We start from the raw sequence: 24162 nt of genomic DNA, 5'->3' as shown, positions 1-24162 counted from the left end.
ACATAAGAAATTCTGTGCCAACTTTATAAATGGAAGTAATGGATGTCATAGAAAGCTTCATTGAGCTTTGTTTTTCTATTAAGTTTTTATTAAGAAAGATTTCTATAAAGTCTGTAAAGCACTACATTTTTATATGACATAACTGCAAAGAAAATGTCTGTATTGTATTTTACCATTTTTAAATAATGGATATTTTTACTGGAAAGTTTTATTTTATAGATTAAAATGCTTATATATATCTTAGTGTATATTATCACTATAGAATTGTCATCACTGAAGCAAAATAAAGGACTTGTAATAAAAAAAATACAGGTTGCAGAGGAGAATGTAGGCTCTGTATTTCATGTGGAAAGTTGCTAATCTCTGTAACAGTAATAATAACAGTTATTATAGCATGAAATGACAACAAAACTCATATAAATTGTCCCAGAGACACTGTCAAAAGTTTAATATTCAGCTTTTATTGGAAAGATGACAGTTATGAACTGATCCTATCTGCCGCACACTCCGGAGTGTGGTAGAGGGGGGAGTCCCGTTCTGAAATAATCCAGCTGCCTGTCTGTCAAGACGGCTGCTCCTCAGTGGCGCCCAGGGGGGAGCTGGGGGGGGGTCTGGACCTGCCTCAGCCGGCTGCCCTGCTCCAGCAGGGACAGGCACACGGACACCCAGTTATAGAGGTGCTCCGTGGGGACGGACCCATGCCTCCACACCTCTCCGCGGGGGACAGCTGCAACAGAGACACGCAGATGCTCAGGGCTGCTCCTGGGCTGAAGGAAGCAGAGTCATGCCAGGAAATGGACCTACCTGCCAGGCATCGCTGCAGCTGCTCACAGTCCGCCTGCACGGAGCTGGCCGTCGGGTCGAAAAGGGCGACTTTCCTGGTGAGGTCACTGTTCACCTTCTGAGGGAGCAGCACAGAGAAACACCGGCACGTCAGAGCGAGAGACCTGAACGCACAGCGACATCACAATGCAACATCACCGTATTCCCGGTCTCTTACAAGTCTGCACTGGCTCCAGCTGTCAATCTCAGGAGTCCCCACCCACTGTGGGTGGAGCATCAGAAGCACCGCCTTCAGCACGTGATGGACAACGGTGGGCGGGTCCTTGTAGCTCTTGAGCTCCGCAAACGATTGGTGGTCGAGCTGCCGCACGCAGCCGCGCAGGTCCTGCAGCATGAAGCGCAGGAAGAGCAACGCAACGCGCTGCTCCCCGCCAACACCCTCTGCCTCTGTGTGGGGGGGGGGAGAGTGGTCAATATCCGCTGCCCAACAGGCACAGCACAGGACAGCAGCCACACACTCCTTTTGTCACTGAACCTCATACAACAACTTTGTTTTGAGCCTGAAACTGCATCCGTTACAGGGTTGTGGGAGAGCCAGAGCCTATCCTGGCAAGCGAGGGGCACGGCAGGGTACACCCTGGACCAAACGACCGTCCATTGCAGGGCACATTCACACCAGGGCCCATCTTCCCAGAAGCCAGTCAACCAGCATGTCTTTGGAGTGTGGGAGGACAACATGCAAACTCCACACAGACAGCACCCCAGATGTGGAATTGAACCCAGGGCCCCAGTGCTGCGAGGCAGCAATGCTGACCTCTGTGCCACCTTCCTGCCCATCTGAAATTGTCATGAAACAAAAAGGTTATTTTTGGACATTCCTTACATCCTGGAAGGCAAATACCAAATACTGAGCATCTGGTAAGCCTTCAGGTTGCCATCATCATCAGTGTGCCACATTAGAATGAGCAACATTGACGTAACAGACGATGGAACTGCAACACAACAGCAAGCTCAGAAGGGAGGAGACACAAACTTGTCAAGGCTCGGCCTTGTCTATGGCGCTGGATCTGCTGCAGATGATCGAACAGCTGCATAGTCCACTCATACCCCGGTATCCGAACCTAATTCGTTCCTGAAAATCTGTCTGGAAGGCTGGAGATCATAAATCAAAAATAAAAATTCCAGCCTGCTCCAAACCAAAGACAAGTTCACTGAAAAATCACTCTAAATATATAATTCCATACAGACCATTATAGCGAGCTTCGTGAACAATGCAGTTCTACTCAAATAAGCCACCTTTAGCTGTAAAATAATCAATGACATCATATTTACATTTGTCATTATTTCGTAATAGATCGCTATCCAAGCGATTGGCTAGAATGACGTGCACACTGTTGTCGACTATTACGCTAAAGAATCCTTTTCTCTTCCTTAAGACCCCATAATGAACAGCAACTAGAAAACAAACGCACAAAAAAACACTTTGAAAATAAGAGCACATAAACAAAGCACTGCTGCCTCCCGGCGTCCTTAACCACAATGCCTGGCCCCCACGCAGAAACACACAGCCGTTGGGTGGGGCCGAATTTGACTGTTCGCAAAAGGTTCTGGGCCAAAATCGGACACTTTCGAACTTCAAAGCTCGGATTTGCCAACATTTTTTCTTGTAACGAATTGCAAGATATAAAATCTTCATGTTCGGATGAGTGAAAATTAGTTTACTGAACGTTCTTATACTGGGGTATGAGTGTAGTTGCACCACAGAAGTGTCATTACTGTAGGACAGGGGTTCGTGAGATTGTGATGGAAACGTCAATGTCAAATTAAATAGTCCTATTAATAAATAACAATGTAATACTGAGAATAAGAAAAACAGCAGGAGTAATATTAATTTTTTTACAAAGTGAAAGGAAGCATGTTAAAAGGGTTGCTGTAGCATTTATCTACATTAATTGAAAGGTTTGATTTTGGTCATATTTCAAGGGGGGACTAATTTAGGTTGAAGGGGTTCAGCTGAGAAAAAAGGTGGGGACCCCCTGCTGTAGGAGGATGGGATACAGGGCTTGGGGTCGTACCCAGCAGGCACGCGGGTCTCGCCAGGCCAGAGCTCTCCCTCACCACCTGGCAGCAGGCGGCCTGCACCATGCGCACCATGGCCCGCAGGTCCCTGCCCTCGTGGGGCTGCAGCGCCCCCTGCGGGCCGCAGCTGACGTCCAGCACGCCCAGCGCGCGGCCGCTGGGGTCCCGCAGGGGCACCGCCAGCCTGTGCTCCCCGTACGCCACGCAGCGCAGCGGCTCCGAGCTGTCGCAGCACCGGAACAGGTAGTCCCTGCGTAGAGAGAGGAGACGGACCGGGATTATCCGACTGTCCCAGAATCCCAGAGTGACAGTGTTCTAATCTGCACCAGGCCACAGGACTGATTGTGCTAATACTTCTGTGGGAGAAACAGTACTAGAATACAGAAAAGTGCTTTTAGTCGGCTACTTTTCCTTGTGAACAGGTAGTAACTGTCACGGTCGACATCCCTCCCCTAGAGGGCGCTCCACTACTCTCTTGTCCCTAGCTTCCTGCGATTGTTTATGTCCTCCCAGTGTGTCATGTTAGTCTCTCTATTTAATCCCATTGCCTCCAGTGCTCAGGGCTCAGCATGGATGTCGTGAGGCCCCCCTGGCACCAGGTCGCCCCACGTCCGTGGCCTGAGGGCACGGCCCTCATCCCCGCTATCTCCCGCATCCTGAGCCCGGGGCTTGGAGGACCTCGCCCCGTGATTCCAAAGTCTTGTCATGTCCGCTTTTCCCCTTCCCGGAGATTTTAACCGGGAGTCGCCAGCTGGATGGATTTCTGGGATTCGGACTCCGGGACGGTGCCCTGACTTGCCTATGGACCCGTTTGGATTTGGATCCCCGTGTCTTTTCCCCTGTGACCCGCTGCACGGACTGTCCCCGTCTGCAGCACGAATAATCCCTTGTTTCTACCATGTCTCCCTTTCGTCCAGACTCCCATAGGATCTGATTACAAAGCCGTGACAGTAACCAGGCAGCTTTCTAGGTCACACCCAGCACAGATGCCCAGGGAGAGGGTAAAGGCGTTCACAGCCGAGCCTTACTGTGTTCCTCCTTAAACGCTCTGCCTTGCACTGGCACCATGAAGCAGCGGCATAAACATTACCTGAACAGGTGATCGGAGCGGCGCAGGGAGGAGGGGGCGGAGAGCAGCCGAGAGTGGCCGGTCTCGCTGTCCATCATCATCATCTTCCTCAAGGCGTAGCTACCGCCCTGCCAGGACAAGAGAGGCACCAGGGCTGAGCAGAGTGTGGAAAAACGTGGACAAAACTAACGGAAAACCTGAAGGGTAAACTCCTCATAACCCAGGAGGCATTGGGAGGGGATTACCCAAATGGTGAACTCCTCAAAATGCCTTTTGTGAAATATTTGTCAACCTTTTTTGTAGATATCCTTTCATTCGCCAGTAATTGTTTTAATTAGTGTTGTGCAGATCTGGGTATTGGATGACATGTACCTAGATGAACCAGTCAGCTCTTTGTTGAGTCGAATTCTTTTATATTTGTATTGATCCTTTTTAGAGGTGATGACAGTCTTAGAGTGCTGAACTACCTGCTCCCCAGTAGACTCCATAAGATAGGTGGTGATGTTGTGGACACCCAGCACTCTGCTGTGCAGCCAGTAGGTGGCGCTGTCAACGATGCGCAGGATGTTCCTCTGGGTCAGGATGTGTTGGAAGGCCATGCTGAACGCTGAGCTCACCCCCTGCATGAACACACAGCGGTGCATGAAACACTGACCAGCATACAGTGAAAGACATTGGAAACACAGAGTGCTGTTTTTGTCTCTGACTGAGCTATAATAATATGCAAGATGTGGGGTTGGTGGTTTCCTTTTCCAAAAAATGTGGTAAATTTCAGACTGGAGGAGAATGCATTGTGCCTGTGGCCAAGAGAGAATGAGGAAGGTTTCATGGAGGCTCAGTGTTTGGCGAAAACCAGTCTGCGCTGGTAGCCTGATTCTCCTCCGCGCGCGTGTGTTAGGACTGAGGCTCTGCAGTGTACCTGGTAGAAGTCTATCTCGTGCCTCAGGAAGATGTTCCGCTCCTGGGGCTCCCTCAGGGTGTCAACACCCAGCACTCCGAACACCCTCCCGCGGGGGTCCTTAAGGGGCACTGCGACAAACGACCCCTTCTGCTCCGACTCTGGCCGCATGGTATTGAAGAAATGAATGTTGCCGTGGAGACGCACTCGGGGGACATGCACGGGCTTCCCATCGTCGATCGCTGCAAAACTGGGGGGGGGGGGGAGGCAGAAAAGAGAAGGAGCAGAGAGTCTAGAAACCAGCACTAAACAGCATTTCCCACAGAGCTCTGGGCACAGTGAAGACCCTGCACATCACTGCAAGTCTTATAGAAGATCTTAAAATCGCCATTGGCTGAAAACCTTCAAACTGACTGGTTTAAACATGTCAGAATTTTAAGAAATTAAGAATTTTCTTTAGCTCACATGTCATTTTGAACCACTTCCAAACATGAAAAATGCTTTTTTTCTGGCTGTGCAGCCTTCTTCAGGAGACTTTTTAGAAATCGCATTTTAGGGAGCCCTAGCAGAACTTACGCGGTCAAGATTCCCACATGTGGGGAATTTGCAGGGATCAGCACAGCCAGAGTGCAATGGCTGAGCCTCGCTCTGATTGACCGAATTAAACCAGTGCTGGTGTGGGATGGACGTGTGAAGAATGTAGCTCTCCAAGACCAGGGTTCGGATCACAGCAGCCCACGGAAGGTAAGTGCCCTCACCTCACTGGCGCCACCTCCCGCCGCAGTTCCCGATTCAGCACATAGGGGGCATCTTCTGCAGTGCAGGCCACATAGCGCAGCCGGTCGCCCCCCTCCAGGAGCGAGAGAGAGGCGCTGATCTGCTTCCCATTCCCATGAGTCTCGGCGTCCTGCCAATCAGACAGCGGTGGGGCGGGCTGAGGTCAGAGTTCAAGTCATTCGGACACTCGTGGGATCAAAGAAGAGGGGACAACAAAGACTGGTCTGCAGTTAGGTTCTGCAGATCTTAATTAAGTTGTTAATTGAATTGGCAACCAGACAAGCTTGTGATAAACAACAAACAAACAACCTCTGTGTGGCCAGAAGTGTCAGAGGGAGTGGTTAAGGTTCCTCCAGCCGTGCTGAGTCACCTCTCTGGGCGTGTCTTGGGGCTCTGCTGTTCCGCGCCACCTTCTGAGACTCGGGGTGCTCGAGTCTTTACCCACCTTCCCCTGCAACCTGCCTGCTTCCTCCTGGGTCCGTGCTGTGTGTAACTGCCAGTCATACCCGTTTGCTTTTAATCACCAGTTTAGTGCAGAACCAATGTGCCAGAATTGGACATTACAGTGGAGAACTATCGTCGAGGAGGCTCACCTTGTGCAGGGTCTGGAAGACGACTCTGTACAGCGGCTCCAGGCTGGCGCCCCCCCTCTCCGCCGCGCGCTGAACCTGCGCCAGCCACTTCCTGCGCGCCGCCCCCCGGGTCCTCTCCGCCAGCGACCGCGCCACGCTCTCCGTCAGGAACGCCAGCAGCCCCTGGAACCCGCCCTCCTGCCCGCCCTCCGGGGGCAGCTCCCACAGCACGGCCTGCAGCAGCGCCCGGAACTGCCCCCCCGACAGGTAGGGGGCGCTGTGGAGGGGAGGGGAGCCCTGCTGCCAGGCTGAGGGAGACAAAGTGCAGATCGGACTCTGCAGAGTGACCCGGAGTGTCCTACTTCACAGACTCAAGCTGCTGGACCTGCTCAGCACGGACCAGACATTACCCAGGGGCTGGACTCAGTCAAAACACTGAAAGCTGCTGATCAGATCGATACAGGGGACATCTTGCAATTCAGTACTGATAAAGACACAAGTGGAAATTCTGTTTAGGTGAGAAAACAGGAGTCCCTTCCTACTGAGAGAGTTCTAGAGGTCAGAAACAAACTCCCAGCCACTCTGTTGAACCTGCAGAATTCTTTAAAGAATGGCTCAATGGGATTTTTGGATCATTAAACTACCAGCAGCTAAATGAGCAGCTAAACAACATGAGTGGCCTGCTTGTATTCTGAAATCGAGACAGTCCCTGTGAAAGATCTTATCGAGCAGAGCTACTACATGAGAAAAGTTTCACTGTACTACCCCTAGCTCAGGTGACTGTAATTACAGCTCAGGTGACTATAGTTTTGTCCAGGTGATTGTAGTTATACAGTTATATAGGTGACTGTAGTTTATATACAGATTCCATAGCTCAGGTACTGTAGTTATAGCACAGGTGACTGCAGTTATAGCTCAGGTTATTATTATGCAGATGACTATAGTAATAACTTTTATTAGTAATAAATATTATCATTATAGCTCAGGTCATTATAGTTATAGCACAGCTGACTGTAGTTATAGCGCAGATGACTGTATTTATAGCTCAGGTGACTAGTTATAGCTCAGGTAACTGTAGTTATAGCTCAGGTTATTATAGTTCTAGCACAGCTGACTGTAGTTATAGCTCAGGTTATTATAGTTGTAGCGCAGGTGTAGCTGCTGTGCACCAGCGGCCAGGTAGAACTCACCTCTCTCCATGGCCGCCCTCTCAGCCCCCTCCTTGTATTGGCTCAGCACCCCCTCCACCTCGCTCCGCTCCAGGAAGCCCCGCCCCTCGTTATCCCACCTCTTGAAGAGCTCGTCTATCGCCCGCGCCCGCTGTGCCAGCACCGCCTCCCGCCGCGCCTGCGGACACACAGCAGCACCCTGGGAATCCAGCCTGCGGACGCTTCCCAGTCTGGCCAGTCCGGACGGAGAAGCTCATCCGAAGACAGCGCGTCCAGTTTACATGTTGACTCCATGAATGGAGTACTGCTGTTCCCCAGAGTTTCTAAAGCACTGTAAGGCAGCGCTCACTGTGTTGACTAATTATAGTGTCCTTATTTGAATTAGCCCAGAGGAGGCTGTTTCCCCTCTCCATACCTGCTTCAGCCTGTCCAGCCTCTCCTGCTCCGTCTCGCGGTAGCCCCCCTGCAGGTACCCCACCAGGCTGTGCACCATGCTGTCGCTGGCCGTCTCCCCCAGGAACGTCTCCAGCAGCTGGATGAACTGGACCCGGTCCAGCGCACTGCAGTCGAAGGCGCTCACCCCCCTCATGGGGCCCCAGCTCTCTGGTCCTGCACAGCACAGCCAGGTAAAGTCACCCCTGCCTCCCCCATCCAGAGCAGCACATTCATATCCTTCCCATTCCTAGTGCTGATTATACTAACTGATCATGCTCCCTGTAATTACTGAAATCAGCTCCATCTTGCTAGTCAACTAGCAAGTCAACTAATCATATTTTAGTATTTTCATATTATCATATTTTCCGCAGCCTGAACACTAGCCTACCCACTACGGGCGGTGCGGTGGCTCTGTGGCTCAGGATCTGCGCCTGTGGCTGGAAGGTTGCTGGTTCGTATCCTGCGGCTGGCAGAGGAATCCTACTCTGTTGGGCCCCTGAGCAAGACCCTTCACCCCAGCTGCTCCAGGGGAGCCGTATAAATGGCTGATCCTGTGCTCTGACCCCCAGCTTCTCTCTCTGTCTGTGTGTCTCATGGAGGGCAAGCTGGGGTCTGTGAAAAGACAAATTCCTAATGCAAGAAATTGTATATGGCCAATAAAGTGATCTGATCTTAACCATCCTGCCTGACTGACAGTTGCATACAGAAAGCCAAATGTACACTATTCCCATAGTGTGCTATTAAGGCTGCAAGGTGCACAGCAGGAGTCTAGTCTAGAGCCTATTGTGAACCCACTGGGATCCACAGATCCCCACTTCAGGTCTGCAGGAAGAGACAGGCGAGTGACAGAGGATGCTGAAGGCTCCTGCTCTAGGTCTGAGCTGGTCTGTCTCTCTCCAGTCCTCTCTCAGTCAGGGCAGCAAGCTCCTGTCAGTGTGTGCTCTCACCCTCCACCACTGCTCCGCTCTCCAGAACCAGCCTCGGTTCCGCGGGTTCTAGTTCTGCAGGGTCCAGTCCAGCTTCTTCCTCACGCCAAGGCTCTGGACTGAGGTCCCCCTCTGCCGCAGGCCCCGCCCCCCTTGCACTTCCTGCTCCTTCCTCGTTGGACAGTTCTGAGTCAGCCCTGCCCTCAGAGGCTGCTGTGCTGCGTGTGATTTGTGGACGGCTGCTCTCCGTCACCTCCCTCCACTGCGTTTTACTGTCCGCCCAGAGGTCAGGGGTCAAGTGCTCTTCCTCTCTCAATGGCCCTGCAGGTGTGAAAATCAGGGTGTGTGGGGAGGGGTGTCTAGACAGCAGGAGCGGCTCAGAGAGAAAGCATTGTGCAGCACAGACTGGCAGGTCCAGTGGTCACAGGGTCAGGTTAAAAAGGGATGTTTTTCAGTTTTAAAAGTTCACATTTTCACTGTCCCCAGGGCAATCCAAACCTAATCTGTAATAACACACTGACAGGTACTGGCACCCTCTGTCTAAATTATTTTTTGTAACAGTGCACTTATTTAATAATGATACCTGGCAGAATTAATTGTGTGTAATTGTCCTTTTATGTGTGTGTGTGCCCTGGGTTAAGGGAGTGGGCCAGTTATTTTGCCTTATAATAAATGGCTTTCTGAAGTTGAATGGAAGAGCTCGCATTTGACTTGCAGTATCAGGAAAAAAACACTAGATGGAGCCCTGATTCCAGCCAGCAGTTCAGCCAATTCAAGTGTACTGGAATTTAGTTGTGTTTGGCCTCACTGCGGGAATACCTGATGCTCTGAAAGTTAACTACAAAATGTTGCATATAAAAATATCTTGAGAAAAAAGAGAAAAAATCTTGAGAAAAAATACTTGGGTAAAAGACTGTGTATTTCTGACTGTCTGTGCAGTGGGCTGTGGGTGTGGGTGTGGATTGGGTTGCAAGAGTGTTCTTGCACCGTGGACAGTGGGGGCTGTACTCACAGTGCCGAGGGTTGTGCAAGGCCGCCTGGGTGCCCTCAGACTGGCTGTCGTAGAAATTCTCCAGCAGGACCAGAACTCTGTGTCTGTCCAGCAGCCCCGTCTACAGCCAATCAGAGACACAGGATCACAGTCAGGGAAAGAAAGGCAGCATATGAACACTCTGCCCCAACCTGCCCCACACTGCCCCACACTGCCCCAACCTGCCCCACGTTGCTCCACAGTGCCCCCAGCCTGCTCCACACTGCCCCACACTGCCCCAACCTGCCCCACGTTGCTCCACAGTGCCCCAGCCTGCCCCACACTGCTCCACACTGCCCCACACTGCTCCACAGTGCCCCAGCCTGCCCCACGTTGCTCCACAGTGCCCCAACCTGCCCCACACTGCTCCACAGTGTCCCAGCCTGCCCCACCCTGCCCCACCCCGCCCCACTAGGCCAGGGCACCTCCGCAGTGTCGCAGTCATGGAAGAGCTGGGTGAAAGTGTGCCTCCAGCGCAGAGTGTCCGCTGCTCTCTGAAGGTCACGGCTGCACAGGGACAGGTGCTGCAGGAGCTGGGAGAACTGCTCCTGGGACAGGCCGGCCGCACAGCCAGACACATACTGCAGGAGGAGGGAGACAGCAGGAAAAAGACCCCCCTGTTACAGTACTGAGCAAAGCAGACTGATTCTTTCATTCTTCCTCTCTGTTCACTCTGTTGAACTCAAAGGAATACACTACGCTGTGTGTTTTCACAATGGCTCTTGAATCTGAGCATCTGTAACCCAGCCAGGCTGTTGAAGCCGATGCCCTGGCTTCTTTTAAGGAACAGCTGCATGAGACAGGGCTCCAGAGTCCTTTTCACCGAGAGAGAATTAGACAGAAGCAGCAGAGGAGGTCCTTTCTGTCCTTTGAAATCCGGGAGAATATTAGTAAGAACCTTAGAGGAAGGACAGTTGTGATGGTTTCGTGTTGCAGAGACTTTTTTTTTCTGATATTGGACCAAGCACATCAGGGGAGAGCGCGAACGCAGTCCCCCACTACCAGAAATTATGCAGTCGAGATTCCCACATTTGGGGAATTCGCAGGGGTCAGCACAGCCGGAGTGCAATGGCCGAGTCTTGACCTGGGTGAACCGATTTCGATTTTTAAGAACTTTATTTTCTTTTCACAAAAAATTCAGGGAATCACAAAATAGAAAGCTTTACATTAATATACATACTTAAAACAGTATATATGATTACATCTCATTACGTTTTGACGCGATAATAGTTACTTAGCAACAATTTCTCCTGTTCTGATGCAAAGCACATTCTTTACTTAAACATGATAATGTTTTTCACAGTTTCTTGAGATATTGTCCTATGGCGTCTATTTCCCACAGATTTTCTGCCTTCTCTCCACAGATCTCTGAGGTAATAGTTTTCTTGGGGAATGAACAGGGCCAGGCTACCTGCTGCCTTGACTGGGACCTCGATGCCTTTGAACACCCCCCTGTTCAAAGAGACTTACCTCCACGAAGCTGTCCTGCTGCAGACGCGACGCGCCTGCCGTGTCACTGAGGTCCCGGTCGTACTGAACTCCTGCAGGACAGACACACAGGGCCGAGGTGAGTGAAATCTAAAAGCCCTGCAGCCCAACCGATGTGTCTTATGATTCCTCACAATCAGTGGATTGGCTCAGCTTACTCTCGGCCTATACTGGCGGATTAAAGGAACTGAACCTCTTTAGTTCTGAATTTATAGAGAGACCCGACACAAGTATTAAAAACCCTGAAAGGATGAGAATGATGACAAGGAGAACCCAAAGGACAACACCTGGAACGCCAGCGAAGCCGGAACATGGACACCAGTGGAATTGAAGAGCGTGCACATTCAGGACCGGACACAGGAGACAATGCTTTACACTAATGGCTGTGGGTGTCTGGAACAAGATGTCCAGCCACATCCTTGAATCTGAGTCCCTGACAACTGGCTTGAGATCCTTGGATCTCATCTGTAACATTTCCCATAGATCCAATCCTAATGTAGCCGTTATGCTTTACGAATACAGTCCTTAGATCAGTTCAATATGGACGCAAGTGCACTGACTGCAGCACAGGCCCGTACACAGAGCAGCTCCACTCTACTGTTTGGGTCCCAGATTCGGCTGCTTTCATATCGCATGTATCTCTCAATGCGGACTGTAGAAAGTCACGCCCAGCCCTCCGTGGCCCAGCTGCGACTGTACCTGCGGGAGACTCCTCAGTGCTGGTCAGCTCCTGGAAGCTCCTGAGCGCATCCTGCACCTGCAACACACAGAGCCAGGTGAGGACAGGCCACAGCAGGCTGTCAGCAGAAACACAGCTCTATCCCTCCTTGTGGGATAGTGTGGGATGCATCCCTGATTGTTGTATGTATCCAGCAGCCTGTTTCCCACACACACACTCCTTTGCTGAGGCGAAAGGATTACCAACATGACAGTGAAAATGTGTCCGGGGCGGGAAAGGATGTGTGGAATGACTTGAGAGGTACAGTCAAGCTGTAATTAAAAGTCAGTATCGTCTTGACGTTAACTCCAGCCGTTATTATCCCTGTGGTAATCCTAATCTGTTCGTCTGGCTAATCCCTGCACATCCTACTTCTCAGCAATGATCCCCGCCCAGCGACCTAATCCCCACTGATCCCCTCGTCTGTGTCCAGGACCATCCGGAGAGCTTCCCGCGGAGATGTCAGAGAGGAGGGGTGTCATACAGGCAGTTTTCTGTTCTCTCTATCACACCGTTGTCTACTTTCTTAATGCAGGGACACCTGGAGAGCTCATAACCTCCCTGTGAGGATTCACTTCTTACTACTCGGAGCTGGAGAGTGCCGTCCGGCTCCAGGCTCCATTCGGCAAACTGCAGGCAGAGACACTCTCTCCTCCTCTCCGCCGTCCGGCCCCGAATCCTCTGTGCGCGCTGCTGCTCCTCCTGCCTCGCCTGGACAGCCTGCTTCAGGTCTCTCAGCCTGGCACAGAGCACAGAGCACAGGGCACTCAGAGCACACACTCTCCACTGACAGGGCACAGAGCACAGGGCACTCAGAGCACACATGCTCCACCGTCAGGGCACAGAGCGCAGAGCACAGGGAACTCAGAGCACACTCTCCACCGACAGGGCACAGAGCGCAGAGCACAGGGCACTCAGAGCACACACTCTCCACCGACAGGGCACAGAGCACAGGGCACTCAGAGCACATACTCTCCACCGACAGGGCACAGAGCACAGGGCACTCAGAGCACACTGCTCCACCGTCAGGGCACAGAGTGCAGAGCACAGGGAACTCAGAGCACACACTCCACCGACAGGTCACAGAGCACAGGGCACTCTGAGCACATACTCTCCACCGAGAAGGCACAGAGCACAGGGCACTCAGAGCACACACACTCCACTGACAGGGCACAGAGTGCAGACCACAGGGCACTCAGAGCACACACTCTCCACCGACAGGGCACAGAGCACTCAGAGCACACACACAGAACAGGGCACTCAGAGCACACACACACACAGAGCACAAAGCACAGGACACACAAAGCTCAGAGCACAGAGACACTCCACCGTCAGGGCAAAGAGCACAGAGCACTCAGAGCACACACACACCACTGACAGGGCACAAAGCCGCAGAGCACAGGGCTCTCAGAGCACACACACTCCACAGGGCACAGAGCACAGGAAGATCGAGCACAGGGCACTCAGAAAAAAGAGACAGCGAAGAAGCATTTCTTGTTAGACTGATACAGTAAGAATAGGAACTTCATAACATTTCCTGTAAAGGAGTATTGAGATGTGTGGAGCCTGGTCCTACAGGACAGTAAATCAGAGAGAAAGTTCTGGTTTATGGGCTGTGAAAATCAACGAGCCGTCACATGCTGTTCACACAAGGCACTGCAGGGCTAATGGGCCACAATAACCCCGGAGATAATGGCCCCTGCTGATGATGAGCACAGATGAGCGAAGCGGGGTCAGTGTTCCAGATCGCCGATTCACTGCCTCTCTGCCCTCACCGCACGGCTCTGCATTTTTAACCCTTTCCAAAAAACCTCTCACCATGGACCCTCAGCTTCTGCATACTGTAGTATGAAACTGAAGACGAGGCTCTGATCAATCCTAACAGACCTGCAGGTGAACAGGCCCACACGAGGCACTATGGGACAGTGGAACAAGTAATAGGTTTATTCCAGGCTGAAAAGAGAAGAAAGGAAACACAACGTTTTTGGACGTGGAGCCTTCTTCAGGTGTGTCAGGTGTGAGCTCCACGGCCGAAACATTGTGTTTTCTTTCTTCTCTTTTCAGCCTGGAATAAACCTATTACTTGTTCCTTTGCAGCCTACGCATGCTGACGCAGCTCCCCACCTGAACTATGGGACAGTGCTGATTTCCATGCTACATGTCCTGGGGTGCAAAACTGATCCCTGAAAAGTCTCTCTAGGGGTCCCTGGGGCTCCCTAGGGTCCCCTGCTCTGCTGCACCTCTGCCCCTGCCTGAGTCACTCACCTGCTGGGCTGCCCCTCCACTCCACTCCCCTGCAGCTCCTGGAGCACCTGCTTCAGCCCGCGGGCGTAGGGGGCCCCCCTCCCTGCCTGCTGGGCGCCCCGGAGCAGGCGCTGTGCCAGGAAGTTCAGAGGGTTGAAGTCCGGGGTCCCCTCGGCCTCTCCCCCCGCCTCGCCCAGCTGCCCCCTCCTCTCCACCTCCCCCAGCAGGGCCTGCACCCCGGGCACCAGCACGGGCAGCACGCGCTCCAGCAGGAACAGCCTGCCAGGAGAACAAATCAAATAAACAAATACATTCCCTACACTTATACAGCGCTTTTCTGGACACTCCACTCAAAGCGCTTTACAGGTAATGGGGATCCCCTCCACCACCACCACCAGTGTGCAGCCCCACCTGGATGATGCACCAGTACTCTTCCCACACACCAGCTCTCAGTGGGGAGGAGAGCAGAGTGATGAAGCCAGTTCAGAGATGGGGGTTATTAGGAGGCCATGATTGGTAAAGGCCAGGGGGGAATTTGGCCAGGACACTGGGGGTAACACACCTACTCTTTTTGAGAGACGCCCTGGGATTTTTAATGACCACAGAGAGTCAGGACCTCGGTTTTACGTCTCATCCGAAGGACAATGCAGCAACCTTAGCTCTTCCCCGGAGGCCAGGCTCACTCTCACTCCGGGCAGCATGAACAACATAGCTGAGCAGCTTGTTGCACACTCCCACAACCCTTTGGGTAAAGAGAAGCCTCCTGTTCACAGTTTTAAATGTGTTTTTACAGGTATTCTCTGCTCTGTTCTTCACCATTGATTCAGAAGAAGTCCACTGTATTGACTTTGTCAGTGCCTTTGTGGATTTGGATCAAAGGACATGTGGACAAACCTCACTCAGCTTCTAGCAAACACGAAAAACTGACTGCATTTAAATAAATCCCCACAAAAGTTCTGCCCTTCATAAACACTGACCCACAAATAAATAGGATGAATAATCTACAACTTTTTAAAAAAGCATCTTCCCACTTCTTGCCCAGAAATGAGCAAGATGTTTTCTTGCTCAGCTTAGTCCTGCCGGTCAGCCTGAGTCTGAGAAGAAGAGCACCCTGACTCTGACAGAGCTGTCTGGGCGTGTCCACCCTCACCTGGACTCCGCTGTGTCCCTGTCCAAGCTGAACCAATCCCGGGCGAGCTCCTCTGCAGGGCCACGCCCCTCCAGGGATAGCTCCTCCTCCCGGCTCCGCCTCCTCTGGGTCACCTCCTGGCTGTGCAGCTCCAGCCCCATGCTGTGCAGCTCTTTCTCCAGGATGTCCTTCCACTCCCGACCTGCAGGGGGCAGCTCTTGTCTGCCCCATTCCCCCTCTTCATTCTGCTCCTTTGGGCAGTCCCCTTTGCCCCGGGGCTCCGAATGAGAGGCCGCAGACATGATGAGTGTATGACCCCGACAAACAGGAGTGTGTTCCTGTGAAGAAACAGTTCACAAGGCGAATGCATGCGCGATGGTCTGTTACCAGTGTGCTGCAGGACGTGCCCTGTGTGTAAACATTTCAAAACACGTTCGCCATTCTGCTGGATTTCTGAATGGTTAGAACCACTTTGTTTGGAATAATGTTACCAAAAATCTAACATTTCCCGACCTGAACTGCATGAACAGCCCTCTTAGGAACTCATTCCAGCTCTAGTTTCTTCTGACGACAGAGTGCATATATTTGCAATGGGCATGATGCGAGACTCCCTTTTCCAGCCAGAACTGCTCCACTAGCAGTAATCACTAGCAAGCGGCAAGCAAAGGAGAATATACTCCATTAGCCCAACATATTTACCGTACATATTAGCTCAGAGATGGGACCACATGGAAACAACACAGGCCTGGGCTTCTTCCTCAAAGCAGAGTGCTTAGTGCTGTCTGCAAGGTGCAATGACCTACAGCTGTGCGTCTGTTGCACAGAGCCCTGCAGCGCGTGACCTGGCTCAGTCCCGTTGTGCCACGAGCAGTGCTGACGGCAGGGCTGCTCTAACACAGGAGCTCCGGCTCCTCTGGGATCACAGGGAAGAGCCACTGGCTGTGGGAGTTCTCCTGGAAGTCCTGACCGCTGTGTGTGTTGCGGCTTCTGGGTCTCACAGTGGCAGAGAGGAGACTAATCAAAAAACTGTAGTCGTCCAGAGCTTTTCTGTCCCCCTGGGGCTCAAAGCGCTTTCCGCACAGGAGGGGACACCTCTTCTGCTGCTGAAGTGCAGCCCCACTAACACAGGAGCTGTGTTAGTGCCCCGGCCGATCAGGGGAGGGGAGAGAAACTGCTGCTCCAGAAGAATGGAGGAGGAATTTCAGGGAGATCCGACTGTACAGCCCAGAGTGGAATTTAGGCAGGATACACTGGCCGACATCCCTGCTCTTATGACCAAATCATTGAGGTGTTTAATGATCAAGTAGTTAAAACTTTGGTTTAACATTTCATTCCCTGTCCCTGGTCGCCTTACTGGACCACTAGAGTGGAAATTCCAGAGAGGCCAAGACTGTCCATCTCTCACCTTGCCTGTGCTTTGCTTCTGCTTTGCAATCCAAAGAGGGTGTCCTAGAGCCGAGCTATTTCCATACACCAGCAGTTTCCACTGAGGACACGTTCCACAGCGACGTACAGGCAGCGTGTGGTTTACATGCCAATAATCCAGCACAGAAGCACAGCAACTTCAGCGTGACATCCTGATGAACTTTAGTTCAGCTTTTATCTGGACACCCTGTGTTCAGGTATGCGTTTACCTGAGTGTGCGTCCCGCGGTCTCTGCGTGTCCGGTAGATGAGCAGAGCCCCTGCACTCCTCACCCTCCTCTCTCTCTTGGTGCTCCTGTGTTGTGCAGGTTGCCATGCTGGTGAGAGGCGTGCGGCCCCTCCCCTCTCTGGGTCTGGCTCTGCTCTGAGCTCGTTGCCCCTGTCCGCAGGCTGTGTTTGGGCTTTGCTGGTTGCTAGGCGATGGCTGGCCGGGAGGCTCTGTGCACAGACCAGTCAGAGCCTGCCCTCTGCAGGGGAGGGGGACAAGGGCAGCAGGGCCAGAGGTGAGACTACCATTGGCTAAGGCAATGGTCATCTTACTACTTGTCGATTCCTAGATTCTACATTGAAACTACTGCAGATCTATTTTAAAAATCCATGTTATTTGGTTATAAGATAAGATCACTTTCTTGGCCATATACAATTTCTTGCATTAGGATTGTGTCTTCTAGCATACCCCAGCTTGCTCTCCATGAGACACACAGACAGAGAGAGAAGCTGGGGGTCAGAGCGCAGGGTCAGCCATTTATACGGCCCCCCTGGAGCAGCTGGGGTGAAGGGCCTTGCTCAGGGGCCCAACGGAGTAGGATTCCTCTGCCGGCTGCAGGATTTGTACCAACAACCTTCCAGCCACAGGCTGGGACTATAACTAGTAATCTGAGGTCTCCCCCACAGCCCTGGCTCAGGACGGCTGACCCTCCACATCCAGGGTTTAAGTGGGGTAGCAAGATGAGAACTGGCGTCTCCTGGCATCTTCTGAGCTGCAGGGCTGGGAGGAGGCTGTGTGCTTGTGTGGCCAGGGTGTGCCTGGTGTAGCCTCACACTGATGCCCAGGCACAGATGGGAACTACCAGCTTGCATGCTTGGTCCTAACTCTACCCAGGGTCCTGCATCATGGCCCTTCTGCAAAGGAGCCCTGAAGAGCCCACGGCACTCAGTGCTTCCTGTGTCCCAGAGGCAGGCGCCTGTGCCAGCCTGCTGCCAGTCTCTCGGGTGTGTGGGTGCGTGCGGGTTCTCTCTTCCTGGTCGCTCGGTGTCTGGGCTGCTGTCGCACCTCCGTGCTGAGAGACTCTGGGTTTCCTGTCGTGAGCTGGAAGAGGAAAGAGCTTAGAAGGCAGAGGTTTGAAAAGGGGCTGTGCCAGATACGCACCACACACAGAGATACACATTCACAGAGATACAGCACACACAGACAGCAGCACCTCGCTGGCCAGCCTGTGTCCCGTTGAGCTCTCAGACAGACCTGCTTGCTCCCGCAGTGATTGTAGCAGAAGACCTCTCTCCTCCATCTCCGACTTGAAAGGTGCAAATTGGGCGACACCGAAAGTGAAGGATTAAAAAAAACTTTATTGCTAAGTAAGGTTCATTTTAATTTTCACTGAAGCCAAACTGCGAAATACCTGGCTGAAGCTGTATCAAGAGCAGAACTGGAGCGGAACAGCTCTGAGCGGCTCTGTCCGGGACTCAAGGAGTTAACGTCGGTTTGACAGCTCCTGGGACGCATGCGCGCCGCAGGTCTGCCGCAGCCCAGGCGAGGGACAGCGGAGCAGCTGAGGGTATCTCCCCGAAATCATGTCGGTCCGGGAGCCCGCCGTCCCCTAAATGGCGCTGGTCACCGTGCAGAGGTCCCCCACCCCCAGCAACACCTCGAGCCCCTGCGTGTCGGTGAGTGTGTCTCCGTTCGCCGTGTCCCGGGTGGGTTTTGGCTGGTTTTGTGTCTCGGGGATCGGCAAATTGTGCCCCGACTCCGTCGTGCCGCGCATGCGTGTGAGGCTGGACTCGGAAGTCGCTTCGAAAGCCTTGGGATTGTTCTATTGATTGCTGATCACTGTTCGGGTCTCATGGTGTGACCCGGCAGACCGGGTTCTGGCGTGGGCGCTGCTCGGTGCTCGGACGGTTCCGGGCTGGACCGGGTTTGCACAGTCTAGCTGTTCCGAAAGCCGGGCGGCTGCAAGTCGAGAGAGCCACACGCTCCCGGCAGCCCGCGGTAAACAAACCGGCCCGCTCTCCCGATCGATCAGCCCCAGCGAGGATCGATTATCGATCAGGCAGACCGGTGATTAGAGCCGCCGCCGCCGCCGCCGCGCGAGGCAGGGGAGGAAGCTGTGTGAGCGTGACGTCACGCGGCAGGATGACGTCGCCTCTGGGGTAGAACCAGGTGAGACGTGGGTCGCAGGGGTCACTGTGACAGGGGTTCAGAGGAGAGACCCCCCGCAACCCGTCCTCTCCAGCCGCCAGAAACCCCCCCAAGTGTCCGACACGCGGATCATGTTAAATAGCTACAAAACTGTGGCCCTCAAAAAGCATGTTCCTCGAGTTCATATTTTACTTTTCTGTTCTTCTGAGTTGTAATAGCAAAGCCATTTTTAATTATTGTTAACAATATCCTATCTGAATACTATATAAACTGGATTCTAGATCTAATATTGCTCGTAGTAAATACACCGAGCATTTTCCGTGAAGTTAGAAAACCCATGTTTTCTCAGTACCAGTACTTACAATATTTCAAATGTTTGTTTAAAAATGAAAAGCGTGGCACGCTAACGAGTGAGTTAGCTCTGGAACTGGACTGAGAGTGCGTGCGACAGCGACAGTACAGCTGCTCCTATGTCCAGTTCTCGGACAGTCCGGCGACCCCTGGGGTCCCAGGAAGAAGTGGGGGGTGTGGGGCTGGTGACCGTGAACTGACCAGCGCTCAACATCTGGGCAGGGATGCTCGTGCTCTCGGATTTGTGTTCGGGGTGCGGGGTGTCTGTGCTGGGTGGGGTTTGGCTGAAAAGGGGGGTCCTTTTCCAGGAGCACGGTATGTGGCTCGCCCGAGCCGTGCGGACGGACGGCGGTCGCGCTGCCCTCGGGCCCTGCGCACGGCTCTCCCTCTCTCTCCGCTGTCTCCGGCTCCGCTTGCCGGTGCAACAGGGGATCTTCCGCCGAGCGCGCAGACAAAGGGCCGCCCCGCTGCCCCGCTCCGGGGGAGGTTTCCGCCTTTGTTCTTCAGCGACCCGGGCGACGCGGCGCGACTCCGTGACAGGACGCCGGCTTCCCCTCAGGAAGCCATCAAGCTCTCATTTCTGCCTGGGTTTCCTGCGCTTACGCCTTTCTGTGCTCAGGTTTTTTTTTTTAATTGCTATTTCTCAAGAAAATCCCTCGTTTCCGCAGTGTCACTGGCGGCCAGGGCGCCCTGTAGCCCTGTAGCCCCCCGCGGTAGCTGAGCTCGTCTGCGCCGCGCCGCGCCGGGCTCTGTCCGGGACCCGTTCGCCGCCACCCGTTCCATTATGTTCTGTTTGTTTTATTTTTAATTAATTTAGTAAAATGTCTGGATTGTTTTTTGGCCATATACACTTTCTTGCATTAGGAATTTGTGAGACACGCAGACAGGGAGAGAAGTTCAGGTGGGGAGCTGCGTCAGCATGTGTAGGCTGCAAAGGAACAAGTAATAGGTGTATTCCAGGCTGAAAAAAAGAAGAGAGAAAAAACACAACGTTTCGGCCTTGGAGCCTTCTTCAGGTGAAGCCTGGGTTCAGAGCGCAGGGTCAGATATTTATACGGCGCCCCTGGAGCAGTTGAGGTGAAGGGCCTTGCTCAGGGGCCCAACAGAGTAGGATTCCTCTGCCGGTTGCGGGATTTGAACCGGCAACCTCCCAGCCACAGGCGCAGATCCTGAGCCACAGAGCCAGCACTCAGCCCCAACAGGAGTGTGCGAGTGTGAAATGAGGGGATTTATACGTCCTTGGCTTTGGAAAGGCGCTGTATAAAATAGTGAGTGCGAGAGTGTGTGAATGTGTGCGAGAGTGTGTGAATGTGTGCGAGTGAGTGTGAGAGTGTGTGTGAATGTGTGCGAGTGAGTGCGAGATTGTGAGTGTGAGAGTGTGTGAATGTGTGTGAGTGAGTGTGTGAGTTTGTGCGAGTGAGTGTGAGAGTGTGTGAATGTGTGCGAGTGAGTGTGAGATTGTGAGTGTGAGAGTGTGTGAATGTGTGCGAGTGAGTGTGAGATTGTGAGTGTGAGAGTGTGTGAATGTGTGCGAGTGAGTGTGTGAATGTGTGCGAGTGAGTGTGAGAGTGTGTGTGAATGTGTGCGAGTGAGTGTGTGAGTTTGTGCGAGTGAGTGTGAGAGTGTGTGTGAATGTGTGCGAGTGTGAGTGTGTGTGCGAGTGAGTGCCAGATTGTGAGTGTGAGAGTGGGGCCAGAGCATCCGAGTCCCAGGGATTCTGCCTGGAGGAGAGTGACCTGCAGCCGCGGGACACTGGTGCTGGAGGAGCGTCCCGCTGCAGCTGTCGGCCCGGATGAGTTCGTGACGAGGACGGTTGCCGATGACGGGGGGTCCAGCCCGGCTGGGAGCTGGTGCTGTTGTAGCTGAGCTTTTACTGGGGGCGAGGAGCAGCTGCCCACCATGTGACCCCAGCGTGGAGCCCACATGAGGCGTCTTGTGAGGTGCCTGCAGCACTGAGCTGCGCAGATCCAGATCTGTGTCAGCTTCCCCGGGAGACACAACCCACACGTCTGCTCTCGCTCTCCCAGGTCTGAGCGCTCCTCTGCTGGCACTGAGCTGCTGCAGCTGCACCTCCGCTGGCCCTGCAGGGCTGAGACCAGTCAGCTCCTGCGCCACACACAAGCACGACCTCCCAGACCCGCATCACCCCGCTCGTAGTTCCTTCTTTCGAAATTCTAATTCAATTACATTTGGTTCTGTGGGGTAGGAAGGATACTGAAGTGTCTGAATAGGCCACCAGCTGTTATTCAGTCACTGGCACAATCCCACAATCCCCACAATCGCTCAGGTCACGCCCTGTCCTCAGGAGTCAATTCCACAATCCCCGCAGTATGGGGCACGGGGGAGGACATCGCTCAGGTCGAGCCCTGTCCTCGGGAGTCAATCCCACAATCCCGCAGTATGGGGCACGAGGGAGGACATCGCTCAGGTCGAGCCCTGTCCTCGGGAGTCAATCCCACAATCTCCGCAGTATGGGGCACGAGGGAGGACATCGCTCAGGTCGAGCCCTGTCCTCGGGAGTCAATCTCACAATCCCCGCAGTATGGGGCGCAAGGGAGGACATCGCTCAGGTCGAGCCCTGTCCTCGGGGGCTCACTGGCACTTTATAGCCCCCTTCTGAGATTCAAGAAACGTGTTTTCAAAGTGTGGAGCCGATTCCGGGGGCGAACGAGAGCCACAGTGCACAGGGGGCAAGGCCATACTGTGCGTTGTAGCTCAGCGAGATGGTGCTGGTCAGTCACCACAGACACACCGGGGAGAGGTGTGCTCGGCCCTCTGCAGGCCGTCACGCAGGCTCTGCCTAGCAGCAGTCTCAGGGTTGCCAGCGATTGGCTGAGACCCCCCCCCCCCATCACACCCGTGCTGCAGTAACCATGGAAACTGGCTTGTACAGAGAAGATGCGTTAGTGGCGGCAAGTCAGAGCGGGTCCTGCCAGTCCCTTCCTCATCACACTCGTTAGAGATCGTCGATAGCGATCTCAGGAGGCTTGACTGTTCAGTTCGGTGTCAGTCCAGTCTCTGTGTGTGTTGATCAGTCTTATTGTGTTCAGTGGCTCTGTGTTGGTGAGTCAGTGTCTCAGGGTGTCCTAGTGTCCAGATTACAGCTGGGGGTGGGACCTTCATCACTGTGGAGAACGTGTGCTGAGCAGGATTGTCTGTGCACTGCTGAGGAGATTAGAGTGAGTGTGTGTGAGTGTGTGTGTGCAAGTGAGTATGTGAGTGAGAGTGTGTGTGAGTAAGAGTGTGTGTGTGTGAATGTGTGCGAGTGAGAGTGTGAGAGTGTGAATGTGTGTGAGAGTGTGAGTGCAAGTGTGTGTGTGCAAGTGAGTATGTGAGTGAGAGTGACTGCGAGAGTGTGAGTGTGATTGCAACGAGTGAATGAGTGTGAGTGTGTGCCTGTTGATGATGGATGTGCTGGGCAGTGCTGTGGTGTAAACAGGCTTCCAGAGAAAGGAGGGCACATTCAGCACAACACTGAGCTGCAGCTGGGGATCCTGCAGAGAGACGGGAGAAAGACAGACAGAGAGGAATACACAACTACAAGGAGACGCAAGGAGGGAGACTGAGAGGGTCTGATGCGCATGGAGATGTGTCTGTACACAAGCCCAAGTGTGTGTGTCTGCGCAGACACAGATAATCCTCCTGTCTGGGTGGGCTGTGTAATTCCTGCCCTGCTCCGCTCTGGGTGAGGTGGCACAGGTCAGAGATCTGTTCATTAATATTCATACACCATCTGCAGCTGCCTTGGAGAACGTGGGCTCATACTGCCCCCTTGTGGCTCTGTGCTGTACTGGAAAGTCCTTTTTGTTAGGGACAGTCTCAAAATCAGGCCACCAGTGAAATATTTTGTGACCCCAGTTGCCTCCAGCACCCTCCCACCACCATGACCAACATGTGCACAGAGACAGTTTTTATTTGAAACTAGTGAAGTGGAAATTCCCCTTTTGTGACCTGAACAGTACACTTTACTACACATCCACTTTTTAAAAGGAAGTGGAATTCTGATTACAAATTCTGATACAGCCATCAGAGTTTTTAGTTTTTGTGTCAGCTCTTTAACTTCATGGTAACGTGCACTGAGATGGGCCATACGACCCACTGGTGCTGACCCACTGGCGCTGGTCAGAGGTGAGACCAGTCTCCTGACCCACTGGTACTGGCACTGGTCAGAGGTGAGACCAGTCTGCTGACCCACTGGCGCTGGTCAGAGGTGAGACCAGTCTCCTGATCCACTGGCACTGTCCCTGGCGCTGGTCAGAGGTGAGACCAGTCTGCTGACCCACTGGCGCTGGTCAGAGGTCAGACCAGTCTGCTGACCTGCTGGTACTGGTGCTTGTCATAGGTGAGACCAGTCTGCTGACCTGCTGGTACTGGCGCTTGTCATAGGTGAGACCAGTCTCCTGACCCACTGGCCATGTCAGGGGCGAGACCAGTCTCCTGATCCGCTGGTACTGGCGCTGGTCAGAGGCGAGACCAGTCTCCTGATCTGCTGGTACTGGCGCTGGTCAGGGGCGAGACCAGTCTCCTGATCCGCTGGTACTGGCGCTGGTCAGGGGTGAGACCAGTCTCCTGATCCGCTGGTACTGGCGCAGAGGGGCTGCCAGTGACCAGGGCTACTAGGAAGAAGAAATTATACTTGATACCAGTTGTTACGACCCCAAGTGTCTAGGGGTAAAGGGGTGTAACATTTAGGATAATTCTTTTGGAAGCAGGT

The 24162-nt window shown here is 53.2% G+C and overlaps 3 protein-coding genes and 1 pseudogene across 3 annotated transcripts in view; 1 reads left to right on the top strand and 3 right to left on the bottom strand.

The window, feature by feature from the left end:
• Positions 1–443: 443 nt before the first annotated feature.
• On the bottom strand, positions 444–12153 carry LOC148814413 (EF-hand calcium-binding domain-containing protein 5-like). The gene is made up of 18 exons (XM_088907233.1): positions 12148–12153; positions 11926–11983; positions 11209–11279; positions 10164–10355; positions 9721–9820; positions 8730–9029; positions 7763–7956; positions 7369–7525; positions 6200–6486; positions 5588–5736; positions 4851–5079; positions 4399–4551; positions 3953–4059; positions 2859–3112; positions 1692–1775; positions 1001–1230; positions 805–901; positions 444–727 (listed from the first exon to the last, which is right to left on the bottom strand). The coding sequence occupies exons 1-18, from the start codon at positions 12151–12153 to the stop codon at positions 579–581; spliced, it is 2817 nt and encodes a 938-aa protein (XP_088763359.1). The 3' UTR covers positions 444–578.
• LOC148814414 (U1 spliceosomal RNA) lies at positions 10709–10845 on the bottom strand (annotated as a pseudogene).
• A 3181-nt stretch (positions 12154–15334) lies between the features above and the next one.
• LOC148814412 (uncharacterized) lies at positions 15335–18534 on the bottom strand. Its single transcript, XM_088907232.1, has 5 exons — positions 18438–18534; positions 17840–18050; positions 17119–17208; positions 16952–17036; positions 15335–15655 (listed from the first exon to the last, which is right to left on the bottom strand). Exons 1-5 carry the CDS (start codon positions 18532–18534, stop codon positions 15335–15337), a joined length of 804 nt encoding a protein of 267 aa, XP_088763358.1.
• Positions 18463–24162, top strand: part of LOC148814411 (protein phosphatase Slingshot homolog 2-like) — a 32983-nt gene continuing 27283 nt past the window's right edge. The window contains exon 1 of the mRNA XM_088906676.1: positions 18463–18625. Coding sequence (XP_088762802.1) covers positions 18563–18625 — 63 coding nt within the window. The 5' untranslated portion in view covers positions 18463–18562. The remainder of the gene's footprint in view (positions 18626–24162) is intronic.

Source organism: Atractosteus spatula, chromosome 27, assembly GCF_055471065.1.
Source record: "Atractosteus spatula isolate fAtrSpa1 chromosome 27, fAtrSpa1.hap1, whole genome shotgun sequence".
In the NCBI taxonomy this organism is placed as follows: domain Eukaryota; kingdom Metazoa; phylum Chordata; class Actinopteri; order Semionotiformes; family Lepisosteidae; genus Atractosteus; species Atractosteus spatula.
Note: the sequence above shows the minus strand (reverse complement) of the source record. Positions and strands in the feature narration are given on the sequence as shown.